Below are 16,671 nucleotides of genomic sequence, written 5' to 3'. Positions count from 1 at the left end.
GAGTGTTTCATAAGTTCTGGAAAATGTATAGCAATATGTTTCAAATTTTGCTTCTGCTCATTTCTCTCTCTTTCTGTGTGTGTGTCTTTCTCTGTCTTCCTGTCTTCCCTCCCAATTTCACTTTAGTGTAAACCTTCTTGCTCCATTTATATTTCTGATCCTCTCTTCTGTATTTTTTGTTCTTTTGTTTCTCTGTGCAGTATTCTAGATAATTTCTTCTGACTTATTATTCACATCAATAATTCTCTGTACCTGAATTTAATCTGATGAAAAAATTTTAATTTCAACAAACATATTTTTCACCTATAGAAGTTCTTTTGGGTTTAAAATTTTTTTCTACACTTTTTTTTTAGTTCCTTGAAGATTCTTTAAGAGTGTATTTTTATTTCTTTAAATATAGTATGTATGGTTTTTATATAGCCTATATCTGATATATCTAATATTAGAAGTATTTATCCATTTCAGTAGTTTCTCTTGGTTATTGCTTAAAAATTGTTTTTAAATGTTTATTTTTGAGAAAGAGTGTGGGTGGGGGAGGGGCAGAGAGAGGGAGACACAGAATCTGAAGCAGGCTCCAGGCTCTGAGCTGTCAGCACAGAGCCTGACATGGGGCCCGAACCCACAAACCGCAAGATCATGACCTGAGCTGAAGTTGAATACTCAACCGACTGAGCTAACCAGGCACCCCTCTCTTGGTTATTGTTAATGGACTTTTGTTTCTTTGTGTGTCTGTTTATTCTTGACAATGTACTGGCCATTTTATTTATGAAAATTATTTATAGAAGTGATTTGAGGCCTAGCATGAAGGCAATTTCTTCTGCGAGGATTTTATTTTTCCCATGATTTTATAGCATTATTAGTGGTGGGCCACCTTAATACAAGTACAAAACCGATATTATCTAGACAATCTAGAGATTCAAATACTAAATATAATTTTATACAAGGGCATGTCTATTTCAGTTGGTATCCCAGCTTATTGTGGAGACTGTTAGATGTCTCATCTGGGTATAGGTTTGGATTTGATTTATGCCTCCTCACCATCAAAGGCCGTGAGAAAGCCACATTTTCTTGTATAGGGTAATTCTATCCAGGCAAAAACATTGCACACTCCTGTGTTACAATGAATTCCCATTTTCCCTTCAGATTTGGCCTGATTTTTCCTTCCTATCTTATCAGGTCTTTAATCTTTTAAGATCACTTTTAGTATGCTTTACTCCACTTTTTTTTTTTTTTTTTCAGCAGAAGAGATAGCCTCAAATAACCAAGCTTACTATTACCGAGAAAGTCTTCTGGAATTTTTTACAGTCATGAAATCATCCACTGGCTTGTGTCACCAACTAGATATAAGCTACCTGAAGGCAAAAACATTATCTTATTATTTTCTACATTTACAGCATTTAGCACAGGACCTGCTTCTCAATCAATGTTATCATCATCATCATCATCATCGTCATCATCATCATTATTTTTATGATGTTACTATTAATAATAGTTTCTTGTATACTTTTAGAATCCTATTTCAATGTATTACCTCATGTCAGACTTTTTAAAAAACTGAGTAAGCTTCATAGGATGTCTCCCTTCTTCTACTCTTTTACCTTCTTCCCATTTACTTCCATTTCCTTCCTAGAATGGACCTCCACAGGTGCTGTGGATTGAATTGTGCCCCTCCAAAATTCAGATGTTGCAACCCTAGTTCCCAATGTGACTGTCTTTGGAGATATGGTCTGTAGGAGGTAATTAAGGTTAAATTAAGTCATAAGAGTGGGGCCCTAATCCACCCTCATAACAAGAGAAGAGAGGGAGAGAATTATCTAGCTCCATCTTTCCCTGTGTACACATACTGAGAAAAGGTCATGTGAACACACAGTGAGATGCAGTGGCTTACAAACCAAGAGAAGAGGTCTCAGAATGAAAACTACCTTGCTAACACCTTGATCTTGGACTTTCCAAACTATAGAACTGTGACAAAAAAAATTTCTGTTTAAGGCACCTAGTCTATGGTGTTTTGTTATGGCGGCCTGCCTGAGAAGACTAATAGCACACTAGGAGTCTTTCCAAGTTCAGCATCTTCCCAGATGTTTCCCTTTTTGATACACCACTTCTAACTTCCAGAGTGGAAGCATATGGAGCCAGGTGTAGACCTGAGCAGTGCAAATGGGTACCCCAGGGACAAAGCCTTGATTATATTATGAGAAAAATTCTCATTTTGCTAACCCCAATTCAAAGCTAATGGAGATGATTCTAGGGCCTCAGGAAACCCACTTCTCTGTTCCTGACAGGAGAACAGGAACTTAGTCTACTAGATGACAAGCTGATATGACAAGAAAGAGGTGGTTTGGGTCCCAGTTCCAAGTAGGACCAAGATCACAGATTTGGTCACTCAGGAAGAAGTCTTATTTGGATGAAATGATTAAGCCACTCATATAAATCTCCATCTTGTCCACCCTGCTATTTTCTGACCCTGGAGGGAAGCCCTAAATTAGTAGTATATTGCTGTACAACAAATTACTGCCAAACTTGGAAGCTTAAAACAACAACTATCTAGGATCTCATAGTTTCTATGGGCCAGGAATCTGGGCATGGCTTTTCTGGTTCCTCTGATCTCTGATCTCTGATCTGGTTCCTCATGATCTCTCACAAGGTTGCAATTACCTTAAGGTTCAAATGAGACTGAATGCCACCCAAACTTATTTACTTGGTTATTGGCAGCATTCAGCCACTGGTGGAGTGTCTAACTTAGAGCCTCAGTCCCTTGCTGACTCTTGACTAGACACCTCCCTCAGTTTCTTGTCATGTGGATCTCTCCACATGCAGCTCAAAATATGGCAGTTGGCTTCATCAGAGCAAACAAATGAGAGAGCAAGATGGGTCAATGAGAGAAACCAGCGTCCTCTTGAAACATCTCATCACTTTTGCCAAATTCCATTGTTAGATGAATGTTACTGTGTTCAGGCCACATTCGAGTGTGAGGGGGATTACATAAGAGTGTGAATATCAGTAAGCAGGAATAACCAGGACATTTTAGAGGCTGCTTACCATGGTCCTCTCTTCTAAAGCTAGATGAGAGTCTTCTGCATGAGACAGAGAAGGAAAGGGAAGATTCTTCCACTGACCTCGGGGACTGTGAACCGTAACTGAGATGGAGGAATTTGGGCCCCTACCAGCCTTATGCAAATCTACTGGGAGGGCAGTAGCACCTAGAGTCATCTGAAGGTCTGTCCTCATTGGTATGCATGGAGCTGAGTCTTGCTGGCTTGTGAGAAATAATTGTGTATCTCTTCCAACTCCATGTTCAGTGATGCCACATTGGTAGCTTCAAATTGATCACAGTGTTTATAATACAGAAATCGACAAATGTTATACATGAAAGGTCCCCCTCACCCCTCCACCCTACCCAGAGAGCTCATTTTTTCATACTTACCAGAATACCACTGCATGGTCTCCTAAAATCTCCTGTGTCCTGTGTTCTGTGTATGTGTCTCTCTTGCAGCTGTGAAGCTGAGTCTGAAGAATGGGAGACACCACTGTGAGGGGAGAGTGGAAGTGAAATACCAAGGAAAATGGGGCACAGTGGATGATTACTGGTGGAGCTTGAAGGATGCAAATGTGGTGTGCAGACAGCTGAAATGTGGACATGCTCTTGATGCTCCCAGAGCGGCTCGTTTTGGATCAGGGGTTGGGCCTATTTGGTTTACATATATTGTTTGTAAAGGTACAGAATCAACTCTCAATGAGTGTAATTCTTTTCATATTCAAAACTACAGAAAGAAAAACGATTTCCACAGTCATGGTGTTGGAGTAGTCTGCTCAGGTAAGGCCTGTGTGGTCTCGTGAGGGGTCTCCAGTAGGAGTAGCCTTGGTTTAATTCCCAGAATAACTAACAATGCAGGATCACATATTTGGGTGAAGACTCCAGTCACACAGTGACTCCTAGAGTATTAGGTGTTCAAGGAAGCATAAGGACTTGCTTGGCCCTGGACAGTGAAGGCTCCAGACCTATGGGTCACAGGGCCATTCAGAGCTCAATGATCTGTCATAAGAAGTAGGAAGGTGGAGTCAAGTGTTTCATACAGGTACAACCCAGCAATTGATGAAATAAGTTTCATCATGGTAGCTCTTTTGTTTTCTTTCATGAGATGGTCAGTCAGGTACAGACAAAAGAGGGGACATGGGAGAGGTGGAAAAGTGGATCTTTTCAAATTGTAACTTTGGCAGATCTTTGATGATACTAATTCAGGTCCCTAAAATACACAGTTATTTTCTTTTTTGAGAACTACTTTATTGAAGTATGATTGACATGCAAAAAACTGTATATACTTAATGCATACAATTTGATGAGTTTGGAGGTGAGTATACATCTGTGAAAGCATTATCACAGTCTGTGCCATAAGAGCTATCTATCATCTCAAAAGTTTCCTCCCACCCTCTTTATTATTATTAAAAAAATAATTATTTTCAAGGGGGCATTTGAGTTTACTACCTTCAGTTAGGGTTTTTGAAGAAAGCTTGTTTTCTGGCATTTCAGGTAACGTTCCTTATTGTCGTGAGGTCCTAATCATGGTATCAACTGCAGATCAACTTGTGTAAACACTACAGGAGGACCTGACTTACTTTGTTTGATAAATCAGTATCTGAGGAAAAATGGAGTCTGTGATGTCAGAACTTCTATTACTACCTTAAGAAAATTGATGCTTTTGATATTAATTCCAGTTAAGATATGCTTAAAGACAAAAAGAGTTTGAGAGTGATATGGCATCTAAACATTGATTTTGGTTTTTACTCCCTGACCACCATTACCATCGCTTTAATTTTAACTTTTCATATTTTTATGAACTGTTCCGATTTTTTTCTAATCTCTTTGTCAGAAGTTTATTCCCTCTGGTCTGTTTCTATATTTTCCAGAACATGTTTTAGTGTGTAAAGGGAAGTCAAAGTGGTAATGATGCAGTCTAGATAAGAACAGGCAACCATGCCCTTTATAAATTTTCAGATTTAAATTGAATTCTTGAATTTCCTTTCTCTCAATTTTAGGAAAGGGGTATGAAAAAGACATTTCAGCCTCTAGTAGATTGTTAGAAATAAAATATTGTGTTTAAGAGAAATTCAGAGGTAGAAAGAATGATCTCTGAAGAATATAGAGGAGCTTGTTTGAAATAAAGAGGGAATTTCAGAGGGTTCGGGGAGAAGGATTGGGGAGGGGCTTCACAGATTGGGAAGGGCCACAGCACTGAGGTACAGAATGGTAAGGGGATGAAGATACAATTAATTGAAGGAGGGGAGGTTGGGGACTGAAAATCCATGCTAATTCATATATTCACTACAGCTTCTGTTTTTAACCTTCTTGTTCTCATTTCTTCCTTCCCTCTCTTCCTCTATGTTGATGTAGGAGTAGTTTTGAGCTCTGTAGAAGTGCTGGTATTTGAAACTTGCAATTTTCTTTGTGGGAAGTTTTTATAATATGCATTCTATTTCTTTAACAAATATAGGACTAGTTATATTTTCCATTTCTTTTGGTATCCGTTTTGGATAAATTGTGTTTTTCAAGTAATTAGTCTTCAAGGATTCATCCTATTATAAGTAAAATTTTCAAATTAGGACAAAGTTTGTTCATATCTCATTATCGTTTGCATATTGTAAGATCCATAATGATAACCCCCTTTCCATCCCTGATATTGTTAATCTGTGTATTTTATTTTTTCTTGATCAGGTCTACTAGAAGATTATCAGTTTTATTTTTAAGGGATTCACCAATGAACTTTGTTGATTTTACTTATTGTGTATTTGTTTTCTATTTCATTAAGTTTTGGTTCTTAGTTTACATTTTTTGGTTATGATTTGCTGTTATTTTTATAGATTCTTGAGCTTGAATTTTAGATAATTTATTTTTAGTTTTTCTTTTCTATTCTAATGTATGCATCAAGGAAGTGTCAAGGCTCTAGATTTCCTTCTGAGCACTGCTTTAGCTGTATCCCACTAATTTTGATATTGCATGATTTCTTTTGTATTTTATCATCATGAAATGTTTCTTATTTCTGAATATATTTCTTGTCTTGTAGTCTTACTTTTTTTTGATATTAACATAGATACAATAGCTTTCTTTGATTAGTGCTTGCATGGTTTATCTTTGCTGATACTTTTCATATGTTTCTATGTTTATATTTAATGTACATATGTTTTGTGGATAGCATATGGTGTGTCTTACTTTTTTCCCCCTAGTTTTTTTGAGATATAATTGAAGTTGTGCCTTACTTTATTCAGTATGATTATCTTGCTTTTATTTGGAGTATTTAAATTATTTCAACTTAATGTAATTATTGATATGCTGCAGTTTAAGTCTACTAGCTGGCTATTTGTCTTATGTATTCTTTGTTCCTGTGTCTTTGTGTATTTTTTAGTATTCTCTTTTATTTACCCTATTGGTTTATTAGATATATTGCTTTTCTTAGATTTTACCATAATGCTGATATTATTACTCTTTAATTATGTTTTACCTTCAAAGGATATTATCTCACTTAATAGAGAATGTAAGACCTGAACACAGTATACTTCCATTTCCCTGTTCTTGTCATTTGTGCAATTGTTGTCATACATTTTACTTATAAATATATTATAAATCTTGTAACACATTGCTGTGATTTTTGCCTTAGCCATTTTATTATTTTAAAAATGAGACAAAGTTTTTTTATATTTACCCACAGATTTATCATTTACAGTAGTGTTTATGGCTTTGGGTAGATTCACATTTTCATCTGTTATTATTTTCCTTTAGCTTGAAGAACTTTCTGTAACATTTTTGTGTAGTGCAATTCTGGTGGCCTCAAATTCTATCATTTTTTATTTATCTGAAAACGTTTTTATTTTCATTCAATTTTGAACTGCATTTTCACAGGCAATTGAATTCTAGGTTGATGGTGTCCTCCCAGTACTTTAAAAATGTTTCTACATTGTTATATGGCTTGCATTGCTTCTAACAAGGAGTTTTGTTTTTATGCCCCCCTGTATAATGTACCAATTTCCTTTGGATGCTTTTAAGACTTTTTTAAAAGACTTTTTTGTAATGATTGGATTTCAAAAATTACATTATCAAGTGCCCTGAGGTAGTTTTCTTTATGTTTATCTTGTTTGGAATTTGTTTAGCTTCCTGGATCAGTGAGTTTGTAGTTTTCATTAAATTTGGGAAAATTACATCCATTATTTCTTCAAATATTTTTTTCTACTCATTCCTTATTCTGAATCTCCAAATACATATTTTAAAATATGGGTTAATATTAACCCATATGTGATTACATTTCCATTACTATTTTTCTTTCTTTCTTTCTTTCTTTCTTTTCTTTCTTTCTTTCTTTCTTTCTTTCTTTCTTTCTTTCTTTCTTTCTTTCTTTCTTTCTTTCTTTCTTTTTTTTATAGGATTCATACCCAGTGTAGGGCTTGAACTCACAATCCTGAGATCAAGAGTTGGCCACTTAACTGATTGAACCACCCAGACGCCCCACCACTTTTCCATCTTTTCTCTCTCTGTGCTTCAAAGAGAAAGCTTCTATTGCCCTGCATTTAACTTTACAGTTCTTTTATTCTGCAGCATCTAATCTTTTATTAAGTTATCTATATAATTTTTCATTCCAGATATTGGATTTTTCAGTTTTAGAAGTTCCATTTGGTTATTTTTTTCTAGTTTGTAAAAATCTGTTTTATGTTTTATTGAGTATATTTATATAAGTCATTTAAATATTTTGTCAGCTAATTCAATCATCTCTCTAATTTCTGTATCTGGTCTTAATGCTTCCTCTTTTCAAAATTAAAACATTTTTTGGGGCACCTGGGTGGCTCAGTTGGTTAAGCGTCCGACTTTGGCTCAGGTCATGATCTCGTAGTTTGTGAGTTCGAGCCCCGCATTGGACTCTGTGCTGACAGCTCAGAGCCTGGAGCTTGCTTTGGATTCAGCGTCTGCCCCTCCCATGTTTATGCTCTCTCTCTCTCAATAATAAATAAACATTAAAAAAAATTAAAACATTTTTAAAACGTTGATGAAGGAAATGAAAGGATATACAGATAAATGGAAAAGACATCTTGGGTTCATGGATTGCAAGGTGGCTATTCTTTAAAAAAATTTTTTTTTAATGTTTATTTTTGAGACAGAGAGAGACAGAGCATGAATGGGGGGAGGGTCAGAGAGAAAGGGAGACACAGAATCTGAAGCAGGCTCCAGGCTCTGAGCTGTCAGCACGGAGCCCAACATGGGGCTCGAACTCATGGACCGTGAGATCATGACCTGAGCTGAAGTCGGACGCTTTTTTTTTTTTTCAATATATGAAGTTTATTGTCAAAGTGGTTTCCATACAACACCCAGTGCTCATCCCAAAAGGTGCCCTCCTCAATACCCATCACCCACCCACCCCTCCCTCCCACCCCCCATCAACCCTCAGTTTGTTCTCAGTTTTTAAGAGTCTCTTATGGGGCGCCTGGGTGGCGCAGTCGGTTAAGCGTCCGACTTCAGCCAGGTTACGATCTCGCGGTCTGTGAGTTCGAGCCCCGCATCAGGCTCTGGGCTGATGGCTCAGAGCCTGGAGCCTGTTTCCGATTCTGTGTCTCCCTCTCTCTCTGCCCCTCCCCCGTTCATGCTCTGTCTCTCTCTGTCCCAAAAATAAATAAAAACGTTGAAAAAAAAATTAAAAAAAAAAAAAAAAGAGTCTCTTATGTTTTGGCTCTCTTCCACTCTAACCTCTTTTTTTTTTTCCTTCCCCTCCCCCATGGGTTTCTGTTAAGTTTCTCAGGATCCACATAAGAGTGAAACCATATGGTGTCTGTCTTTCTCTGTATGGCTTATTTCACTTAGCATAACACTCTCCAGTTCCATCCATGTTGCTACAAAGGGCCATGTTTCATTCTTTCTCATTGCCACGTAGTATTCCATTGTGTATATAAACCCCAATTTCTTTATCCATTCACCAGTTGATGGACATTTAGGTTCTTTCCATAATTTGGCTATTGTTGAAGTTGGATGCTTAACCGACTGAGCCACCCAGGCGCCCCGCAAGGTGGCTATTCTTATATCCTAGGGTTTCAAGAGAGTTAGCTAGAACCACACCCTTCCTCTCCTGACTCTCTGAGCTCTCTTAACATCCATACTCATCTTCTTTCCCATGTAGGTCACCTAAGAAGTTCATGGAATATTTTGCATCCAAAATTATCAGAAAGATAAAATTTGAAATCATAACTGTGGACCGGTTATAATGTCTATATTTCTAATCTTGAGCCATCAGTCTGTCAACAGGTTGTCATGCATTCATGGATACAGCCCTCATGATTTTCCTTATCCTCAGCCACTTGAGGATTGACTCCTAGGAGAGAAAGCTGACCAGAATTTGAGCCCCGCAAGTCTCAGGATGACTTTCTAACCTTGTCTGGCTGATACATCTCTACTGTCTCATAGCCCATGTCCCGCTGGGTTGGTTCTGTTCTTCATACCTTTGTACTTAAGTCTGAATGCCTATGTATTATGCAGTTTCCTTGGGCCAAGACTTGTAGATGAGGAATTCACTTCTCTAACCAACCCCAAAATGTATTCACCTACTCCAAATAGTCTGTCTTCAGAAACTCACTCATGGAGGTCCCATTCTGCCACCAACTGTTAAATCCTTTCCTCTGTGCCAATGCCTGGGAAAAGAAAAACTTTTTACTTTGACATGTCACTGTCATATAACATTGTCCATGTCATGTCACTTCTAATTGCCAAGCCAGAATCATGAATATTTACCTGTGTTTGTTGTTGTTTTTTCTCCTAGGATTTGTGCGTCTAGCTGGTGGGGATGGACCCTGCTCAGGGCAGGTAGAAGTGCATTCTGGAAAAGACTGGACTCTAGTATCTGATGGGAACTTTACATTCCTCACTGCCCAGATCATCTGTGCAGAGCTGGGGTGTGGCAAAGCTGTGTCTTTCCTGGGAGATGTGTCCTTCAGGGAGTCAGATAGACAAGTGTGGCCTGAAGAATTCCGGTGTAAGGGGGATGAACCTGAGCTCCGCTTCTGCCCTACAGTGTGCTGTCCAGGAGGTACTTGCCACCGTAAGGCTGTTCAAGTTTCCTGTTCAGGTGAGATGCAGAGCAGGACTTCAACCTCGCTGCATACTCTGCTGGGGTAAGAAAAACATGAGATCTGACCGAAACCCTGTCTTCTCTTACTAGTGTACACGGAAGTCCGGCTCATGAAAAATGGCACCTCTCAGTGTGAGGGACAAGTGGAGATGAATATTTCTGGACATTGGAAAGCCCTCTGTGCCTCACACTGGAATATGGCAAATGCCAATGTTGTTTGTCAACAGCTTGGCTGTGGAGTTGCTATCTCTGCTCCAAAAGGAGCATACTTCGTGGAAGGAGGTGATCAGATTTGGAAAGCTCGATTTCACTGCTCGGGGGCTGAGTCTTTCTTGTGGAATTGTCCTATGACTGCCCTGGGCATTCCTGATTGTGCTCATGGAAACACAGCCTCTGTGATCTGCTCAGGTAAGAGAGAGGGAAGGGCTAACTGCTACTCAGGATGCTCTTTGAGTGAAATGTCCCTATGAGCAAAGAGTGTGGAAAAATTATTATTATTTTTTTTAATATATGAAATATATTGTGAAATTGGTTTCCATACAACACCCAGTGCTCATCCCAAAAGGTGCCCTCCTCAATACCCATCACCCACCCTCCCCTCCCTCCCACTCCCCATCAACCCTCAGTTTGTTCTCAGTTTTTAACAGTCTCTTATGCTTTGGCTCTCTCCCACTCTAACCTCTTTTTTTTTTTTTCTTCCCCTCCCCCATGGGTTCCTGTTAAGTTTCTCAGGATCCACATAAGAGTGAAACCATATGGTATCTGTCTTTCTCTGTATGGCTTATTTCACTTAGCATCACACTCTCCAGTTCCATCCACGTTGCTACAAAAGGCCATATTTAATTTTTTTCATTGCCAAGTAGTATTCCATTGTGTATATAAACCACAATTTCTTTATCCATTCATCAGTTGGTGGACATTTAGGCTCTTTCCATAATTTGGCTATTGTTGAGAGTGCTGCTATGAACATTGGGGTACAAGTGCCCCTATGCATCAGTACTCCTGTATCCCTTGGATAAATTCCTAGCAGTGCTATTGCTGGGTCATAGGGTAGGTCTATTTTTAATTTTCTGAGGAACCTCCACACTGCTTTCCAGAGCGGCTGCACCAATTTGCATTCCCACCAACAGTGCAAGAGGGTTCCCGTTTCTCCACATCCTCTCCAGCATCTATAGTCTCCTGATTTGTTCATTTTGGCCACTCTGACTGGCGTGAGGTGATACCTGAGTGTGGTTTTGATTTGTATTTCCCTGATAAGGAGCGACGCTGAACATCTTTTCATGTGCCTGTTGGCCATCCGGATGTCTTCTTTAGAGAAGTGTCTATTCATGTTTTCTGCCCATTTCTTCACTGGGTTATTTGTTTTTCGGGTGTGGAGTTTGGTGAGCTCTTTATAGATTTTGGATACTAGCCCTTTGTCCAATATGTCATTTGCAAATATCTTTTCCCATTCCGTTGGTTGCCTTTTAGTTTTGTTGGTTGTTTCCTTTGCTGTGCAGAAGCTTTTTATCTTCATAAGGTCCCAGTAATTCACTTTTGCTTTTAATTTCCTTGCCTTTGGGGATGTGTCGAGTAAGAGATTGCTACGGCTGAGGTCAGAGAGGTCTTTACCTGCTTTCTCCTCTAGGGTTTTGATGGTTTCCTGTCTCACATTCAGGTCCTTTATCCATTTTGAGTTTATTTTTGTGAATGGTGTGAGAAAGTGGTCTCGTTTCAACCTTCTGCATGTTGCTGTCCAGTTCTCCCAGCACCATTTGTTAAAGAGGCTGTCTTTTTTCCATTGGATGTTCTTTCCTGCTTTGTCAAAGATGAGTTGGCTATACGTTTGTGAGTCTAGTTCTGGGGTTTCTATTCTATTCCATTGGTCTATGTGTCTGTTTTTGTGCCATGGAAAAATTATTTTAAAAGTGAGAAAATCCATGATAAAATATGGTTCTTTTCATTGCTATTTGCCTTTAGGTCAAGGCAAGGAATTTAAGAAGGATATCTGTTAAAATTAACACACTGTTGGGACGCCTGGGTGGCTCAGTCGATTGAGCATTTGACTTTCGCTCAGGTCATGATCTCGAAGTTCACTGGTTCGAGCCTCATTGGTCTCTGTGCTAAAAGTGTGGAGCCTGCTTCAGATTCTCTCTTCCCCTCTCTCTCTGCTTTCCCTGCTAGTGTGCTGTCTCTCTCTCTCTCAAAAAATAAACATTAAAAAAAATTAAATTAACACTATTATTTAAATACATCTGAGTATTTACAGAGAAAGTATGTAAGTAGTAAGTGTGTAGCTCGATGAGTCATAATAACATGAACGCCGTGTAACCCCAACCCAGATCAACAAAAAGATCATAAGCACCCCAAAAGCCACATTCATACCCTACCAATCACTATCCCTGCCCTCCTGCCTGAAGAAAACCAGTCCCCTAACTTCTATGCTATAGGATAGTTTTTTCTATTTTGAGCCTCATATAAAATCATATAGTATGTTTCATTTTGTGTCTAACTTCTTTGATTCCATACTATGTTTGTGATTCATGCATGAGTTATTTATAGCAGTGCTTCCTTCATTTTTTATTGTAAAGCATTCCATTGATTGACCATGTGACCAGGTATTGATCCATCAACTGATGGTGGAGTTTTGGTTTATTTCCAGTTCTTAATCATTGCAAATAGTGATGTTACAGATAATTGTGACAGTGACTTGTGGTGCAAATATCTATGTATTTATTTTGGGTGTTTAACTCTTGTCTTTTTATTTTTGCTCTTTTAATGGTGTTTATTGATAAGCCAAGTTCGTAACTTTAACAAGGTTTAGTGTGTCAACTTTTTTTTTTTGGCACACGATACTTCTTATATCCTTTTATTAAAAATTTTTTTAAATGTTCATTTATTTTGAGAGAGAGAGACAGAGTGTGAGCGGTCGAGAGGCAGAGAGAGAGGGAGACACAGGATCCGAAGCAGGCGCCAGGCTCTGAAGCTCTCAGCACAGAGCCTGATGTGGGGCTCGAATTCATGAACCATGAGATCATGACCTGAGCTGAAGTCGGATGCTTAACCGCCTGAGCTACCCAGGTGCCCCTTCTTATGTCCTTTTAAAGAGAACTTTAAAGATCCTGAAGATATTCCTCTATGGTATTTATAGTTTAGTTACCTTTATTTCACATATAATTGTATGGTCCTAGAATTGATTTTCATGTGTGATAGGGGTCAAATTTCATATTTTTATCAGGATACCCAACAGACTCAGACTCCTTCCCTGAAAAGACACTTTTCCCCACTGCAGTGCCTCCTTTGTCATAATGAGTCTACGCATGTCTGAGTCTTTTTCTGGACTCCATTCTCTTCTATTGTATCCTTGTTTATTCTGGCATTAATGCCCCCATTCCATAATTATTGTAACTTTGTAGTATGTCTTGATACGTGGTAAAGTTACTCCTTTAACTTCATTGTTTTTCTTCTCAAGTGTGTGGATCATTTGTGGTCTTTTCCATATATATTTTATTTTAAAAAATGTTTATTTTTGAGAGAGAGAGAGGGCATGCATGAGTAGGGGAGGGGCAGAGAGAGAGAGACAGAGAGAGTGAGCAGGGGGTTGGAGACAGAATCCCAAGCAGGCTCCATGCTGAACATGGGAGCCCAATGGGTGGCTTGATCTCATGAACCGTGAGATCATGACCTGAGCCAAAATCAACAGTTGGACACTCAATCAACTGAGCCATCCAGGAGTCCCTTCCATATAAACTTTTAAAATTATCTTGTCATTTTTCACCAAAAAATAGCTTGATGATTGAGTCCAACATGGTGACATGTGAAATTGCTAAACTCACCACCTCCCACGTATACATTTTTCTAATTCTCATAAATGAAGTAGGAGTTATCTTCTCTCTCTTTTTAATTATTTGGAAGATTGAGTGTTAATTCTCTTTTTTTCCGATGTATTAAGCTTTTTAGTTTTAAATGAACACAAACTTACAGAATAGTTGCAAGAACCATAAATGTAAAAATCTAGGACATTGGAAGAAAGGTGAATTACAGACCAATTTCTCTATAGAGGTGCAGAATTCATGAAGAAAATGTTAGCAAGTTGAATCCAGAGATGTACAAAAATGAATGCACCACAACCAGAGTTTTCCCAGAAATGCAAAGTTAGTGTAAAATATGCCAATTAACAAAACGAAACAAAAAAGGAACCATGTAATCGTTTCATCAGATGTGGAAAAGGCATTTGGAAAGATTTGACAACGATGCATGAGAACATCTCCTAGCATATTGAAAATAGAAGGAACTTTCTTCAGTCTACAAAGGCCTCATTAAAAAAATCTGGTGAAAATGTCACACTTAATGGTGAAATATTGAAATATTTTTCCCTCAGATGAGAGAGATGATATTAATATCTACCACCATTGTTATCCAACAGTTTACTAGAGCACAAAAAATTTTTAAGTATAAGAATTAGAAAGGAAGAAACAAAACAATTATTTATAGACTGCATGACTGCAAGAAAACCCAAGAGAATCTACAGTTAGGTTATTAGAAGTTACAGTCTAACTATAACATTGCTAAGTACAAGCCCATGCACAAAATATATGCAAAAAATAATTTTCTTAATAAATAGTATCAATAAATAGAAAATAGATAAAAAGCTGTACTACTCACAAAAAGATCAAAACATAAAATACTGGGGAGAAAAGCTAATCAAAGACATAAAAGATCTTCAAGACAAATTAAAGAAGATGTAAACAATGGACAGACACACCATATAAATGAGTTGAAAATACTAAATATTGTCAAAGTTGGTTACCTCAGAATTCATCTGTAGATTAAATCCCACCTCAATCAAACCGTAATCATGTTTTTTTTTAAGCAAAAATATTTTTAAATTTCAGCTTTCCTGAGGTGTCACTGACAAAATTGTAAGACATTTGAAAGGTACAATACGGTGACTGGATATGCATGTACATTGTAAGACGATTCCCCCATTCTAGTTAATTAATACAGCTTTGGCCTCACACATTTATCTTTTTGTGTGTGTGTGAGAACATTTAAGTTCAACTCTGAGAGCAAATTTCAATTATACAATATGGTGTTAGCAGCTGTCGTCACCGTGTTATGCATTAGATTCTCAGAACTTATTCATCTTATAACTGGAAGTCTGTACGTTTTTATAAAACTCTCCCTATTTCCTTCACCCCACGCCCCCTGGCAACAGCTTTTCTATTCCATATTTCTATGATTTTGATTGTTTTTAGATTCCACATAAAAATGATATCATGCACTACCCATCTTTCTCTTTCCGACTTATTCCATTTAGCATAATGCCGTCACTATCCATCCCTGGTGTCTTAAATGACAGAATTTCCTTCTTTCTCATGGTTGAATAATATTACATTATATATATGACGCATCTTCTTTCTCCATTCATCTCTTGATCAATTAGCATTGTTATAATTCTATTATCTAGTTCACAAGCCTTATTCAGAATTTCACAACTGTCCCAAATGCATGCTTCGCGGCAAAAAAAGAGGTGAGGTAATATGCTACATTCAGTTGTCATACCCCTTAGTCTTCTCTAATAAAGGACACTTCCTGAATCTCACTTTGTATTTCATGACATTGACTTATTTTTTAGAGAGACAGAGCATGAGCAGGGTGGAGGGGCAGAAGGAAAGCGAGAGTCTTTTAAGCAGGTTCCACGCTCAGCATGGAGCGCAAAACGGGGCTCGATCCCATGTACTGTGAGATCGTGACCCGAGTCGAAATCAAGGGTCAGACGCTCAACCGACTGAGTCACCCAGGCGCCCCATGACATTGACATTTTTTAAAGAATACGAGCCAGTTATTATGTAGAATCTCCTTCCAATTTGAGTTGTGGCCATAGTCAGGAGAATGAAATCTTGTACAAGCATGGTAAATTGATATTAGATGCCATCCTGCATGAGTGAAAATTGGATTTGTCTTTTTTCAAAGTAGAGATTATTTTACCATGTTGACAGTGATTTAAAAATATTAAGATAATCGATGTTAGTGGTAGGTATGCGGTAGTAGAAAACTATAGTTTAGTAGAAGAGCAAAGACTACAAAATTCCTGGAAGATAATTTGGCAATATATATCTCAGTATATCCTATACATCTTTTAGATGCATAAGTTTATTTATTTTTGACGGGGGATGTCAGGGACAGAGAGAGGAAGAGAGAGAATCCCAAGCAGGATCCATGCTGTCAGTGCAGACCCCGATGTGGGTCTTGATCTCATGAAGTAAGATCATGACCTGAGCTGAAATCAAGAGTCAGATGCGTAACCAACTGAGCCACCCGGGCGCCCCCACAAACATTTCATTCGTGGTAATTTAAGCTCCTTGTCAGGTAACTCCAACAACTGGATACCCTGTACATTTCTTTCCAATGCCTCTTTTATCCTCCTGGATTTTTGTCAAATCTCTTCTCTTTTATTCCCGGTTATTATTATTTTTAGATTTTAATTTTTTAATGTAATCTCTACCCCAGCATGGGGCTCCAACTCATGACCCCAAGATCAAGAGTCTCATGCTCTACCGGCTGAACCAGCCAGGTGCCCCTCTGCTTGGGCATT

At 38.2% G+C, this 16,671-nt stretch overlaps 1 protein-coding gene across 1 annotated transcript in view; it reads left to right on the top strand.

The window, feature by feature from the left end:
* The window catches only part of LOC112867894 (antigen WC1.1-like), a 40,625-nt gene that overhangs the window by 11,736 nt on the left and 12,218 nt on the right, over positions 1 to 16,671 (top strand). The window contains exons 2-4 of the mRNA XM_086715134.1: positions 3,494 to 3,814; positions 9,786 to 10,091; positions 10,185 to 10,502. Coding sequence (XP_086571260.1) covers positions 3,494 to 3,814; positions 9,786 to 10,091; positions 10,185 to 10,502 — 945 coding nt within the window. The remainder of the gene's footprint in view (positions 1 to 3,493; positions 3,815 to 9,785; positions 10,092 to 10,184; positions 10,503 to 16,671) is intronic.

Source organism: Puma concolor, chromosome B4 (assembly GCF_028749965.1).
Source record: "Puma concolor isolate L17-30 chromosome B4, mPumCon1.1.hap2, whole genome shotgun sequence".
Classification (NCBI taxonomy): domain Eukaryota; kingdom Metazoa; phylum Chordata; class Mammalia; order Carnivora; family Felidae; genus Puma; species Puma concolor.
Note: the sequence above shows the minus strand (reverse complement) of the source record. Positions and strands in the feature narration are given on the sequence as shown.